This window comes from Eriocheir sinensis, chromosome 5 (genome assembly GCF_024679095.1).
Source record: "Eriocheir sinensis breed Jianghai 21 chromosome 5, ASM2467909v1, whole genome shotgun sequence".
NCBI lineage: Eukaryota > Metazoa > Arthropoda > Malacostraca > Decapoda > Varunidae > Eriocheir > Eriocheir sinensis.
The window spans coordinates 404335-419334 of NC_066513.1; the positions used below are offsets into that span (position 1 = coordinate 404335).

The 15000-nt window shown below is 50.3% G+C and overlaps 1 protein-coding gene and 1 long non-coding RNA gene across 9 annotated transcripts in view; one reads left to right on the forward strand and one right to left on the reverse strand.

Annotated features, from left to right (window-relative positions):
- Positions 1 to 8105, reverse strand: part of LOC126983120 (disco-interacting protein 2-like) — a 90436-nt gene extending 82331 nt beyond the window's left edge. For 2 of the 7 annotated variants that reach the window (XM_050835629.1, XM_050835620.1), the window contains exons 1-4: positions 7810 to 8104; positions 4600 to 4677; positions 2611 to 2718; positions 365 to 454 (exon numbers count right to left, since the gene is read on the reverse strand). In XM_050835629.1, coding sequence (XP_050691586.1) covers positions 365 to 454; positions 2611 to 2718; positions 4600 to 4677; positions 7810 to 8044 — 511 coding nt within the window. In that variant the 5' untranslated portion in view covers positions 8045 to 8104. Of the gene's footprint in view, positions 1 to 364; positions 455 to 2610; positions 2719 to 4599; positions 4678 to 7809 lie in introns of all 7 variants that reach the window. The other 5 variants (XM_050835624.1, XM_050835660.1, XM_050835635.1 and 2 more) reach the window with 5 other exon arrangements.
- LOC126983303 (uncharacterized) overlaps positions 1 to 15000 on the forward strand; it is a 75070-nt gene that overhangs the window by 35742 nt on the left and 24328 nt on the right. The gene's annotated exons all lie outside the window — the stretch shown is intronic.

The window sequence follows — 15000 nt, forward strand, 5'->3', positions numbered from 1 at the left end:
TTTTGTCTCCTCCTCCTCCTCCTTCTTCTGTTTATTTTCCTTCCCTCTCCTCTTCTTCATGTCTTTTTCCATTCATCTCTAATTTCCTCCTCCTCCTCCTCTTTCTTCTTCCTCTCTGTCTCCTTCTTCTGTTTACTTTGCCTTTCCTTCCTCTTCGTCTTCCCTCCTTCTCACTCCCCAACTCACACACACACACACACACACACACACACACACACACACACACACACACACACATACACAAACACAAACACACACACGCTCACACAAGCACATTCACCCGTCACATACCTTTCTCTCGGCGGCTCTGGGCGGGGCGGAGAGGAGGCGGCGGCGAAGAGGCGGGACAGGAGGGGGGACTTACCTGAGTGATAGCGGGACTCATTCCTGGTCACACGGCGCTGGGCCCTTCGTCGGGAGCGGGTTGAGGGTGACGCGGCCTCGGCTTGCGCACCTGCGACCCCAAACAACACACTACAGCACTTGGCAAGCATCACTCAAGGCTTAGAGAGGGGGAGGGGAAGGGCTAGCCGCTACAGGGAAGGGCGTAGAGGCAGCAGTAGGCGTAGCAGATGCGTAAGGGAAGGAGAAGCAGAAGCCACATAGCCAGAACGCGAGCAGAAGGGAGTGTTTAGCAGATAACCAGGCAGGGAGGAGATTACGGTGTTTCCCCAGGAGGAGGAGGAGGAGGAGGAGGAGGAGGAGGAAGAGGAGGAAAGAGAGTTAGGTCACCGTCAGAGGAACAGGAGGAGGAGAAAGGAGGAGGAGGAAAAAATGGAAGGGAGGGAGAAAGATGAAGAGGAGGAAGAAGAGGAGAAAGAACAGTTAGTGGAAAAGGGAGGAGAAGGAAGGCGATGAAAAGGAAAGGATGGAAGGGAAGAAGGAAGAGGAGGACGAAGGAGGGTTAGGTCACCGTCAGAGGAACAGGAGGAGAAAGGAGAAGGAAAGTGATGAGGAGGAAAAGATGGAAAGAGAAAAAGAGGAAGAAAAGGAGGAGAAGGAAGGTGACGAGGAGGAAAAGATGGAAGGGAGGGAGAAAGAGGAAGTGGAGGAAGAAGAGAAGGAGAAAGAAGAGTTAGTGGAAAAAGGAGAAAGAGAAGAAGGAAGGCGATGAAAAGGAAAGGATGGAAGGGAAGAAGAATAAGGGGAAGAAAAGGATGCAAGAGGAAAAAGAGGAAGAGGAGGAAAGAACGATCAGAGGAACAAGAAAAAAAAGGAGGAAGAAGTCAACGAGGAGGAGAAGAAGGAAAAGGAGGAGGAGGAGGAGGAGGAGGAGGACGAGCAGAACAATATGGAGGAAGTTATGGAAAAAAGGAAGATTATAAAAACAATGAAAAAATAAATATAAATAAATAAATTAACAAATAAAATCTTGCTCCCGTAAGACACAAAATAAAACAGAAAATAAAACTTGAAAATAGAGAGAGAGAGAGAGAGAGAGAGAGAGAGAGAGAGAGAGAGAGAGAGAGAGAGAGAGAGAGAGAGAGAGAGAGAGAGAGAGAGAGAGAGAGAGAGAGAGAGATGAAAGAAAAAAAAGAAAAAAGGAAGGAAGGAAGGCTAGAAGGGAGGATGATAAGGACAGAAGGACGGAAGGAAGGAAGGGGAATAGAAAGGAAGGGAGGAAGAGAAGAAAAAAAACCCAGGAAGGAAGGAGAATGGTAAGGAATAAATCATAAACAGACGAAGGAAAGAAGGAAGGGAAGGAAACGGCTAGGGAGGGAGGGAGGGAGGGAGAGTTGAAACAGAGGAGAATGAAGGAGAAAGAAAAATAAATAAAACAGGGAGGAAGGTGAGTGAAAAGGGAGACTAGTAATTCAATAACTGATAATCTTAAAAACTATGAACACAACCCTGTGGTGTGGCCCCTAGCGGGTATATACAGTGTGGCGGCGGTGTGGTGGTGTGGTGGTGTGGGTGTGCGGGCGCGCGGTGGCGGGGTGAATGCGGGTGGCGACAACACACCAAGACATCAAGGGGGTGAGGGGGGTGAGGGGGTGCAGCTCCCCAACACCTGTATGGGGTGCTTGGCAGGGGGCGGGAGGCTGGGGGGACAGGGGAGGGGGGTCAGGGGAGGGGGTGCACAACACGAACTGGCTTGGCAGGGAGTGTCAGGACGGGCGGATGAGGTGGGGGGGTTGCGGGGGGTTGATGGCTCGCTATGGGCAGGTCAGCGGGGCGGGGGGCGTGGTTGGGGGCGTGGTAGGGGGGGGTAGACGTGCGGAGTAAACTCATGCGGAGTGGAGCGACGTTAGGGCAGCGCGTGGCCTCACGCCCCCACGCCGCTGCCGGTCAGCTCGCGACAAGGCTGTTTTCTCTCTCCTTCCTGAAGGATCGGCGGGGAGGAAGTGGCTGAGTCGGGGAGGTGGAGTGTCGGGAAGAGGGGGCCAGGAGTGTTGGTGTGGAGTTGTAGGGCGAATGTGTTAACTGTGTCTTCCTGGGTCAAGGCTGAGCCAGAGGGGGGGGTGGGGTGGGAGGAGGTCCGGCGAGGCCTTGTTGAGTGTAGTGAGGTGTGTGCGGGGCGCCTTGTTAGTCTGCACAGCCGTGTCGCTAGCACCGTCACGGCAGGGCGTGGGGGGCGTGGGGGTAGCAGGGGGGCAGGGGACGGGGTACCTGAGAGGTAGCGCCGTTCGTGAGTCGTGACGCTGCGATGTTCGCTGCGGTGGCGGCGGCCGCTGGCGGCGCTGCCGTGTTGGGCCTGCAGCGCCGCCTGGTGGGAGGCTGTCCATGCGGGGTGGGGGGAGAAGCGTTAGTGGGCGCGCCGCGACTGACTAGCGGCGGGTTAGTGCCACAGGGGGGGGGGACCCGTGCCCCGGGGAGGGTGGTGGTGGGTTAGTGCCGCGCCCCGGGTCCAAAGGGGGACGGACGGACAGTGGCAGGCAGTCAATGGAGGGTGAGAGCCACGCAGCCACACCCTGGGCTTGGCGGGGCCAGTCAGCGCCCGGTGGTGGCGGCGGGGGTGGCGGCGGCACGGGACAGTGTGTTTGGGTGTGGCTGACGGGACAACAACTCTACCTAACCGAGAGAGTAAAACCTTGTCTGAAGTGTATCGCTACGCTAGGGTCAGACTGCTCTACCCAACAATGTTCTGAACCACTCAATGTACATGGCCCGGAGGCACGCGGCAAGGGAACATGTCGGGGGGCGGGGCACAGCAAACTGCGGGGTGGGGCGGGGCGGGGCGGGGCGGGGATGCTGGAACCCCAGAAGAGGGATGAGGGCCAAGAATGCCCCGCCGCTCCCCGTCGCGCTGGGCCGGCAAAGGGGCTCGTGATGGCAGGCGCGAGGCCTCCGTGTGCAGGCCGGGTCTAAGGCCAGCGTGGGTCTCTGGCCGCGTGACGTCATCATACAATGGCTTCTCAAAAGAAAACAACGTTGTGTAAATTTGCAAATTAACAAAATCATAGCAAATGGTAAATGCATGGGTTTCGTTCCTGTCAGTCAAAACATCTACAGAGCCAGAAGTTGTGCTTAACACCCTGAGAGCCATTGTGTGGTGACGCCGCGCGAGCCGGGGAGCCAGCGGGCGGAAGACCTGTCCAACAGCCACGGAGGCCTCGCCGCCCCGGCACGAGACGCTGAAGGCGGGACATGGAGGGGACTGAGGTGGACAGTGTGTGACATGTTCCCTTGACAAAGGTGGGCGGCGAAGCTGCTCCCCGTGGGTGGCACTGCCGTGATCGGGGTGAGAACTGAGTCGAGGCTCCTCAGTCTGAAGGCCGAGGTCTCGAATCATGATGACGACAAAGGTGAAGGCCGCCTCCGCGGGTCCGCAATCAGTTGTCTGGCGCAGGCTTCTTTAACACTCAAGTCACGCCACAAAACTGCATGGCTCGCGACACTGCTCACTGGCTCGATGCTGCACACACAGAAAGACAACAGCCGACCACGGGAAGCATAACGCCCTCACTACCGTAAAGAGCCTTCAAGGTGGGCCGTGTGGGCAAGCCTTAAAAGAAAACTGCAGCCACAGTGGGAAACGTTTGAAGAACTCTGCTCTAGAGATCGTGAAAGCCGGAGGTCGCGCGAATATGTTGCGCGAAATCAATGTACTAGATAGCTACTGGCTAATTATCACTGGATTAATGCGCTGGACAGCACAAGGATGAATTTGAGTAGAAAGTCTACTGCTGCGAGGCCGCATGAGAGGTTGACATACGTACATTTAGCAACTTGGGAGGAGCAGTTAGCATGGAAACATTGATAAGGAGATGTCAGGAGGAGCAACACTGCAGCGACCTTTGCAGACCGACGAGGACAGGACGCTAAGTAAGGGGAGAGGCGCTAACAAGGAGCCGAACGTTATAAATCGATGGAAATAACTGTCTTCAGTACGGAATTTACCACCTTCTCGCAGTACCCACACTGGCTTTCACAATCTCAAGGCAACTGATCGCGGGCCACACAGCCGCCTCAAACTGAACCACATCATGACTTGAGACCCGCGGCTTCAGACCGAGGCGACCCTGACTGGCGGGGAGCCGCGGCCTGCCGTTGGGGGAGCACCGACACCGCCCACGTGAGGCCAGTGTGGCAGGGGAGGGGGGAAGGGGTGGCGGGGCGTGCAACAGCCGCCCCGCCGCAGGGAACGCCTATACTTACCCTGGCTGGGGTCCCGGATGACATAGGGCTGGAGGAGGCGCGCCTTCTTCTTCTCGTAGCCCTTCTGCGTGATGTCACCTGAGGGGGGAGGAGGAGGCGGTGAGCGGGGGACGATGCGAGATAAATAGATAGAGATAGATTGATGGATGAAAAGATATAGATAGACAGACAGAAATACAAAAACACAGACAGGCAGACTGACATACACACACACACACACACACACACACACACACACACACACACTTTTAAATGCAGAGAAATGAAGAAATAAAGAAAGGAAAGACGGAGAGAGAGAGAGAGAGAGAGAGAGAGAGAGAGAGAGAGAGAGAGAGAGAGAGAGAGAGAGAGAGAGAGAGAGAGAGAGAGAGAGTTACGTCAAAGAAGAAAAGAAGAAAATAAAAAATACTCAGGTAAATGAAGTCACTCACGCTGCAGTATTTTCACCCACATGGCTTCCTTTCCCTCAATGCCCGAACATGTCATTATCATCAACACCATCATTATCATCATCATTATCATCATCATTATCATCATTGCAAACAAAAATTCACATGCAGAGAAAAGGAAAGGGTTTATACGCCATGATTATGTGAAGTTGATGAGTCTGAAGAACACGAGACTTGAAAGAATATGAAACTTGAACAGATGAAAAAAGAGAAGCAATGAAGGGACATGAGGGGAGTGCATCTTGCTAGTACGGAACATTGATACCATACGCGTGATTGTGTGACCTTGATGAGTCTGAAGGATATGAGACTTGAAAGAATATGAAACTTGAGATGAAAAAAGAGAAGCAATGAAGGGACATGAGGGGAGTGCATCTTGCCAGTGATGAGTCTGAAGGATATGAAACTTGAAAGAATATGAAACTTGAAGACATGAAAGAAGAGAAGATATGAAGGGACATGAGGGGAGTGCATCTTGCCAGTACGGAACATTGATACCATACGCGTGATTGTGTGACCTTGATGAGTCTGAAAACCCGAACTTTGAAGAATATGAAACTTTAAGACATGAAAGAAGAGAAGATATGAAGGGACATGAGGGGAGTGCACGACATAAGTTTACATATGCACAGGTAAAGTACATCAAAAAGTTTACATATGCACAAGTAAACTACACCAAAAAGTTTACATATGCACAAGTAAACTACACCAAAAAGTTTACATATGCACAAGCAAACCACAACAAAAAGTTTATGTATGCATAAGTAAACTACACCAAAAAGTTTACATATCCACAAATAAACACCAAAAAGTTTACATATTCACAAATAAACTACACAGGAAAAGATTATATTTGGTCAAGTAAACTAAACAAAGAAGTTTACATATGCGCAAGTGAACTGCACCAAAAAGTTCACAAAAGTACATGTTAAATATCAAAGAAAAAAGTTTAAAAGTTTACAGAGAACGAATATGTATGATCAGAGAATAGATCAAACTTATACAAATCAATTAATCAACCATGGGGGTATACATCGGGGGTTGCGTCGCTACGCCCACCCTACGATGCTAAACCCGGCATGAATAAATATAAAATCACCACAGAATACAGAAACACACTCATCCATGTGCTATCCAAATCCCTTATGCAGGAGTTGACGGTCATCTCCATTCTTTCATCCCTTCCGCTGGTAAACTCTGGAACAACCTTACTGTGTCTGCCTTTCCTCCTCCTGCCTACGACTTGAACGCCTTCACGAGGGGCGCATCAAGGCACCTGTCCACCCGATATTGACCTCTTATCGAACCGCTCAATTCTGTTTTCTCTTGCAGCGGCAGCGACTAGCAAGTTTTAATATATATTGTTCACAAGATGCTTCCTCTACTGCAAACACACACACACACATACACACACACACTACTCATGGATGGGGAGAGGAAGTGTGTGTGTGTGTGTGTGTGTGTGTGTGTGTGTGTGTGTCCTCTCGCCCACCGTACAGTACACACCACCACCACCATCACCATCACCACCACCACCACCATCACCACCACCACCATCACCACCACCCCCCAGCTGTCGTTCTCAACACCGCCGCAGGAAATTCAAGTGTCCTCTCTCTCTCTCTCTCTCTCTCTCTCTTCCTGATGCACCCTTGAGAGAGAGAGAGAGAGAGAGAGAGAGAGAGAGAGAGAGAGAGAGAGAGAGAGAGAGAGAGAGAGAGAGAGAGAGAGAGAGATGGATGAGGGGGCAGAGAGAGTGACAGAGAATGACATGAGGTATGAAGAGAAAACAGGAGGAGGAGGAGGAGGAGGAGGAGGAGGAGGGAAGGAGCAGAGACAGCAAAGAAAGAGGGAAGGAGAAAGTAGGAAGAGGAGGAAAAAGAATTCGGTGAGTGAGTAAGCAGATGAAAGTAGAGGAGGAGGAGGAGGAGGAGGAGGACGAGGAGGAGGAGGAACGACAAAACTCTAGGGTAAAATATCTGCAAGTTTGGCAAAGAAAAAATCATAAGTACACACACACACACACACACACACACACACACACACACACACACACACACAGACACCTCAGTTAACTTGTCATTCCTTAACATTAAACATTGCCACAGCTAAAAAAAATCATGATAGTTAATACTTCTTCTTCCTCCTCTTCTGCTTCTTCTTTTTCTTCTTCTTCTTTCAGACCAGTGACATATAGGGAGGAAGAGGATTAGGAAGAGGAGGAGGAGGAGGAGGAGGAGGAGGAGGAGGAGGAGGAGGCAGTAGAGGAAGGATTTACCACACACAGGAAGGGAGGTAGAGAAAGGAGTGAAAAGATTGCATTAGGGGAAGGGTTGGGATGAGAAGGAAGGGAAGGGAAGGGAAAAGAGAGGGGGAGAGGGCGAAGGGAAGGGGAACACACAAAAAGATAGAAAGACTTACACACACGATTTTAATTAATTTGCATCATTTATGTGTGTGCATGTATGTTGTAGTAGTAATAGTAGTAGTAGTAGTAGTAGAAGTAGTAGTAGTAGTAGCAGTATCGCTAGCTGGCTGATTTCTGACTGGCTGACTGAATGACGAGCGGCTGACTGACTGACTAAATGATTGACAAATTGACTGACTTACTGACTGACTGACTGACTAACTAACTTACTGACTGGCGGGATAATAAGTAACTGGATATCTGCCTGACTGACTGGGTGACTAACTGACTGTCGAACTAAAAATCTGACTGACTTACTAACTAACCAACTGACTGACTGACTGACCACCTTACCCTCGTCCAGGCTGTCGTAGTCATCGTAGTCACTGTAGAGGGTTTGGTAGCGACGACCCCGCGACGACTCCAGGTCTTGAATCCACGTGCGCAGGTCGTCGATCTTAAGCAGCGCCTCAAGATCGAAGTGCAGGGGCGGGGCGGGGCGGGACGGGAGGGGCGGGAGGGGGTGGAGGGGCGCGGGGGTGGGATGGAGGAGCCCCCCGCCGAATGCCCTTCCACTGTGCCGTTCCATGTTAATTTTCCTCCACTTTTTTTCTCTCTCCTCCACTCGATTGTTTCCTCCACTTCTTTCTCTTGTTCGTTTCCTCCACCTCTTCCTCCTCCTCCTTTTTTTTTTGTTGTATACTGTTACCTCCTCCTCCTCCTCCTCCTCCTTCTTCTCCTTCAGTTGTCTACCTCCTTCTTTCTCTTCCTTCTCCTCCTCCTCCCTCTTCTTCTTCAGTTGTCTAGTCTCCTCCTCCTCTTCCTTCCTCCTTTCAGCATCTCTCTTCCGTATTTCTCTCTCTCTCTCTCTCTCTCTCTCTCTTTCTTATTGTCTCTTTTATCTATTTCTCACGTTTTTCTTCTATTTTCTTTCTTATTTTCTTTCATTCTTTTCCAAACTTTTTTTCCTCAATGGTTCGTTCTTTACCGTTCTCTAATTTCCTTTCTCTCGTTCGTTTTGCATTTCATTTTTTTTTTTTACCTGTACGAATTTGAATGATTTTTTATATTACTTTCCTGTTTTCTTTCTTTTCCAATTTGCTTTTTTTTTTTTAGTTTGATGATATTTTGTGAAAGTGCGTCTCTCTCTCTCTCTCTCTCTCTCTCTCTCTCTCTCTCTCACATATTATACACGTCACATCACATCACATAACGTACCATAACATCACCACCACCACACCACACACCAAATCCCATCAACAAGTTCCGTCTGTTACACCATCACCGTCATCACCACCACTATCATCATCACCACTATCACCACCACCAACAACAACAACGAGGATAACAACACCTTCCAACATCACCACCACCACCACCAATGAACTCACCATCAGCAAATCGACCAAAAATAATAATAATAATAATAATAATAATAAATAAATAGCATAAAAGAAACACACACACACACACACACACACACACACACACACACACACACACACGAACACAAGTAAAGAGAGAGAGAGAGAGAGAGAGAGAGAGAGAGAGAGAGAGAGAGAGAGACACCTGGCGGAAGGGCAATGAGCCACGCCAAGGACAGCTTCCCCCCTTCCTCCCTCCCCCACCCGCCCCGCCCCGTCTGATATGGAAACAAGACAACCTATATACCCCAAATCTCTCTCTCTCTCTCTCTCTCTCTCTCTCTCCTGCACACCGCTCTCATTCAACCCACTCATGAAGGCATACAGCTGCTCTCTCTCTCTCTCTCTCTCTCTCTCTCTCTCTCTCTCTCTCTCTCTCTCTCTCTCTCTCTCAAATCCGTTTCACACAGAGAGAGAGAGAGAGAGAGAGAGAGAGAGAGAGAGGAGGAGGAAGGGGAGGAGATGAGCAAGGTTGAGTCTGGAAGCTGCGTGGGATAAAAAGGAAGAGTAACTGAGAGGAAGATTGGAGGAGGAGGAGGAGGAGGAGGAGGAGGAGGAGGGGGAGGAGAGAAGGTTATCAGGGTGGAGGGTGATGGAGGTGTTTATATTCACCCTTCTTCCAACAACACCACGAGGAGGAGGAGGAGGAGGAGGAGGAGGAGAAGCAACGATGTCTGACTCACTTTCACACAACACATCCTCACAACACCACCACCACCACCACCTTCATCACCACCACACGAAAAAAAAAAAAAAAAAAAAAAAAAAAAAAAGAAATTCAATTAGTCTATCAGGGAAGCGGTGGCCGAGTGGTCAGCGTGTAGGCGTGGTGAACCCGTGGACCGAGGTTTGAGTCCCACCAGAACTACGCTGATTTTTAACCACCACCACCACCACCACCACCACTATCATCATCACCACCACCACCACCACCACCACTATCATCATCACCACCACCATCACTACCACTACTATCATCACCACCACCACCACCATCATCATCACCACTGCCACTATCATCACCACCACCACCACCACCACCACCACTATCATCACCACCACCACCATCATCACCACTGCCACTATCATCACCACTACCATCATCATCATCACTGTCACTATCATCACTACCACCACCACCACTATCATCATCATCACTGCCACTATCATCATCACCACCACCATCATCATCATCATCATCACCACTGCCACTATCATCACCACCACCACCACCACCATCATCATCACCACTGTCACTATCATCACTACCACCACCACCATCATCATCACCACTACCACTATCATCACCTCCACCACCACCACCACCACCAGTAATATCATCGTCACCACTACCACCACCATCACCACCACCACCAGTAACATTATCATCAACACCATCATCACCACCTCTCTCTCTCTCTCTCTCTCCTATGCGTTCCCCTTTCCTCTCCTCTCTCTCCCTTCTCTCCCTTCCCCTCCCCCTCCCTATCAGTCTTTCAAGCTGTCCTCTCTCCCCCTTCCCTCTTCCAAACACACACACACACACACACACACACACACACACACACACACACGAGTCCTATCTCTGTATACACAATCTATCAGACATGGTGATCTTCTTCCTCTTCCTCTCCTCCTCCTCTTTTTTTTTTTCTTCTTCTTCTTCTTCTTCTTCTTCTTCTTATTATTATTATTATTATTATCGAATGTTCCTCCCTGTTTTTTTCTCTCTTCTCCTCTCCCTCTTCCTCCACTTTCACTCATTTCTGTATGCTCCTCCTCCTCCTCCTGCCTTCTCCTCTTTCCACTGTCCCTTGTTTCTCCTCCTGCTCCTCCTGCTCCTCCTCCTCCTCCGGGAAGCACAACACAAACATGAACCTGATCCTGTGACGTCTCTCTCTCTCTCTCTCTCTCTCTCTCTCTCTCTCTCTCTCTCTCTCTCAATGAATAAGGAATGAACGTATATTGATGAGAACGAAGGGAAGGGAAGGGAAGGGAAGAGAAGAGATGAGAAGAGAAGGGAAGGGAAGGGAAGGGAAGGGAAGAGAAGGGTAAGGAATGTTAGGCAAAAAAGATAAGTAAAAGGAGAGGAAGGGAAGAGAGAGAAAGGGAAAGGGAAGGGAAATTGTGAAAGGAGGCGATGGGAAAGGAAAGAAATGGGAGAGAGAAGGAAAGAGAAGGGAAAGAAGGAAAGGAAAGGGAAAAAAGGGAAAAAAAGAAAAAAAAAAGAGAAAGAAATACAGGGAAGGGAAGGGAAGGAAGGAAAGATAAGGGAAAGGAAAAAATGGGAAGGGAAGGGAAGATAAGGGAGAGGAGAAAGACAGTGAAGGGAAAAAAAGGGAGGGGAAGAAAAAGAAGGAAAGTTAAGGGAATGGAAAGAAGGAAAGAGAAGAAAAGAAAGAAAAGAAACGGGAACGTAAGAGAAGGGAAAGGGAAGGGAATGGCAGGGAGGGGAGGGGAAGGGAAGATAAGGAAGGGAAGGGAAGGGAAGGGAAGGGAAGGAAAGGGAAGGGAAGATAAGGAAAGGGAAGGGAAGGGAAGGGAAGATAAGGAAAGGGAAGGGAAGGGAAGGGAAGATAAGGAAAGGGAAGGGAAGGGAAGGGAAGGGAAGGGAAGGGAAGGGAAGATAAGGAAAGGGAAGGGAAGGGAAGGGAAGGGAAGGGAAACAAAAGGAATATACTAGTGACTGAAGAACTAAAATTTGATTAACTATATTTTTCTTTCTTTCCGTGTGTGTGTGTGTGTGTGTGTGTGTGTGTGTGTGTGTGTGTTTCTGGACGCATTTGTGAGTAAACAGAGGGGCAGAGTTTCCATTTGGCACTCTCTCTCTCTCTCTCTCTCTCTCTCTCTCTCTCTCTCTCTCTCTCTCTCTCTCTCTCGTGACAATTAATAATGAGAGAGAGAGAAAGAAGAGGGTAAGAAGAGGGATAAATATAGAAAGGAAATGGTAACATACAAGAGAGGCGGAAATAGAGACGAAGAGAAAGAACGAAACTAAAATCAGGACTAACAACAACAACAACAACAAAAATAAATATACTACTAAATTCAAGAGTAATCAGAGAGAAATAAGAAAGGGTTGATAAAGAAAATAACATAAGGAAAGGGAAGAGAAAGAAAGGGAAGTAAGGGAAAGGGTAAGGAAGGGAGGAGAAGGAAGGGAAGGGGAGGAAAGAGGAGTTGTCAGAGGGTGCAAAAGGAAGGGAATGAAAGGGAAAGAGGGAAGGGAAGGAAAAGAAAGAGAAGGAAGGGAAGAGAAGGGAAGAGAAAGAAGGTGAGGAAAGTGAAGAAGGAAAGGAGAAGGAAAAAGAAGGGAAAGATAAGGAAGGGGAGGAAAGAGAAGAAGGAAAGAGAAGGGGAAGGGGACGGAAAGGGAAGGGAAAGAGAAGGAAAGGAAGGGAAGTGAAGGGAAAGGGGACTGAAAGTGAAGGGAAAGAGAAGGGAAAGGGGACGGCAAGGGAAGGGAAAGAGAAGGAAGGGAAGGAAAGAGAAGGGAAAAGGGACGGAAAGGGAAGGGAAAGAGAAGGAAGGGAAGGAAAGAGAAGGGAAATGAAAATGAAAATGAAGGGAAAGAGGAAGGACAATGAAAGAGAAGAGAAAGGAAAAAGTAAGTTAAGGGAAAAAAGGGAAGAGAAAATAAAAAAAAAGGAGAGGGAAGGGAAGAGAAAAAAAGTAGAGGGAAGGGAAGAGAAGAGAAAAAAAGTAGAGGGAAGGGCAGTGATGGGGAGGGAAGGGCAATGAAGGGGAGGGAAGGGCAGTGAAGGGAAGGGATGGGCAGTGAAGGGAGGAAGGGCAGTGATGGGAGGGCAGTGAAGGGGAGGAAGGGCAGTGAAGGAAGGGAAGGGCAGTGAAAGGGAGGGAAGGGGTGAAGGGAGGAAGGGCAGTGAAAGGGAAGGAAGGGCAGTGAAGGAAGGGAAGGGCAGTGAAGGGAAGGGAAGGGAAGGGAAGGGAAGGGAAGGGCAGTGAAGGGAAGGGAAGGGCAGTGAAGGGAAGGGAAGGGAAGGGAAGGGAAGGGAAGGGAAGGGAAGAGCAGTGAAGGGAAGGGAATGGAAGGGAAGGGCAGTGAAGGGAAGGGAAGGGCAGTGAAGGGAAGGGAAGGGCAGTGAAGGGAAGGGAAGGGAAGGGAAGGGTAGTGAAGGGAAGGGAAGGGCAGTGAAGGGAAGGGAAGTGAAGTGAAGGGAGGGAAGGGCAGTGATGGGGAAGGAAGGGCAGTGAAGGGAAGGGAAGGGCAGTGACGGGGTGGGAAGGGCAGTGAAGGGGAGGGAAGGGCAGTGAAGGGAAGGGAAGGAAGGGCAGTGAAGGGAGGAAGGGCAGTGAAAGGGAAGGAGGAGCAGTGAAGGGGAGGGAAGGGAAGTGAAGGGGAGGGAAGGGCAGTGAAGGGAAGGGAAGGGCAGTGAAGGGAAGGGCAGTGAAGGGGAGGGAAGGGAAGAGAAGGGAGGAAGGGCAGTGAAGGAGGGAAGGACAGTGAAGGGGGAAGGGCAGTGAAGGGAAGGGAAGGGCAGTGAAGGGGAGGGAAGGGCAGTGAAGGGGAGGGAAGGGCAGTGAAGGGAAGGGAAGGGCAGTGAAGGGGAGGGAAGGGCAGTGAATGGAACGGAAGGGCAGTGAAGGAGGAAGGAAGAAGGGAAGGGAAGGGCAGTGAAGGTAAAGGAAGGGCAGTGAAGGGGAGGAAGGGCAGTGAAGGGGAGGGAAGGGCAGTGAAGGGAAGGGAAGGGCAGTGAAGGAGGGAAGGGAAGAGAAGGGGAGGGAAGGGCAGTGAAGGGCAGGGAAGGGCAGTGAAGGGGAGGGAAGGGCAGTGAAGGGGAGGGAAGGGCAGTGAAGGGGAGGGAAGGGCAGTGAAGGGGAGGGAAGAGCAGTGAAGGGGAGAGAAGGGCAGTGAAGGGGAGGGAAGGGCAGTGAAGGGGAGGGAAGGGCAGTGAAGGGGAGGGAAGGGCAGTGAAGGGGAGGGAAGGGCAGTGAAGGGAAGGGAAGGGCAGTGAAGGGGAGGGAAGGGAAGAGAAGGGGAGGGAAGGGCAGTGAAGGGAAGGGAAGGGCAGTGAAGGGGAGGGAAGGGAAGAGAAGGGGAGGGAAGGGAAGAGAAGGGGAGGGAAGGGCAGTGAAGGGAAGGGAAGGGCAGTGAAGGGAAGTGAAGCCCTGCCCAGCTAAGAGAGTCCGTCGTTACCAACTCAAACACAAGCGGCAGCGTCCAAACTGTTTGACGCCGTTGTTGAATTCCACACACCGCCCACTGGCAATAACATCTCCCCTTCTTCTTTTTCTTTCCCTTTCCTTTCGTCTTCTTCCCTTTCTTTCCATTCCCTGTCATTCGCCTTTCCCTTTTCTTTCCTCTTCTTCCCTTTCTTTCCCTTCCCTTTCATTCTTCTACTGTCATGACCACCACCACTACCACCATATCCACCACCATCATTACCATTACTACAACAACTAATGCTGTTGCTACTACTGCTACTACCACTACTACTACTACTACTACTACTACTACTACTACTACTCGTACATGACATGAAGTCCCTCAAGGCATTAGCTGGGAACCCTCACAGCGATGGGGCGGTGAAAGAAGGGAAGGAGGGTGAGGGGAGGGGAAGGGATGTGGGAGAGGGGGGAAGAGGAAGGAAGGGATGGGAAGGGAAGGGTGGGGAAGGGGAGGGAAGGGAAGGGAAGGAAAGGGATGGGAAAGAAGAGGTAGGGAGAGGAAGGGAAGGAGGGTGAAGGGTTGGGGAGGGAAGGGAAGGGAAGGGAAGGACAGAGGAGGGAAGAGGTGAGGAAGGGATGGGAAAGAAGAGGTAGGGAGAGGAAGGGAAGGAGGGTGAAGGGGTGGGGAGGGAGGAGGTGAGGAAGGGATGGGAAAGGATAGATAGGGAGGGAGACATGAAGAGAGACTGGGAAGGGTAACATAGGAAGGGGGAGGAAGGGAAAGGGACGAAGGAGATGGATAGGAAAAGAGAAGATAAGGGAAGAAAGAAAATGAAGGGAAAGAAAGGACAGGGAAAACAAGAAAAGAAGGGGAAGAGAAGGGTGAGAAAGGGAAGGACAGGGAACAAGAAGACGAAGATAAAGAGAAGGGAAGCAGAGAGGGAAAGGAGGAGAAGGAGGAAGAGGAAGAGGAAAAGGGAAGGATGGGAAA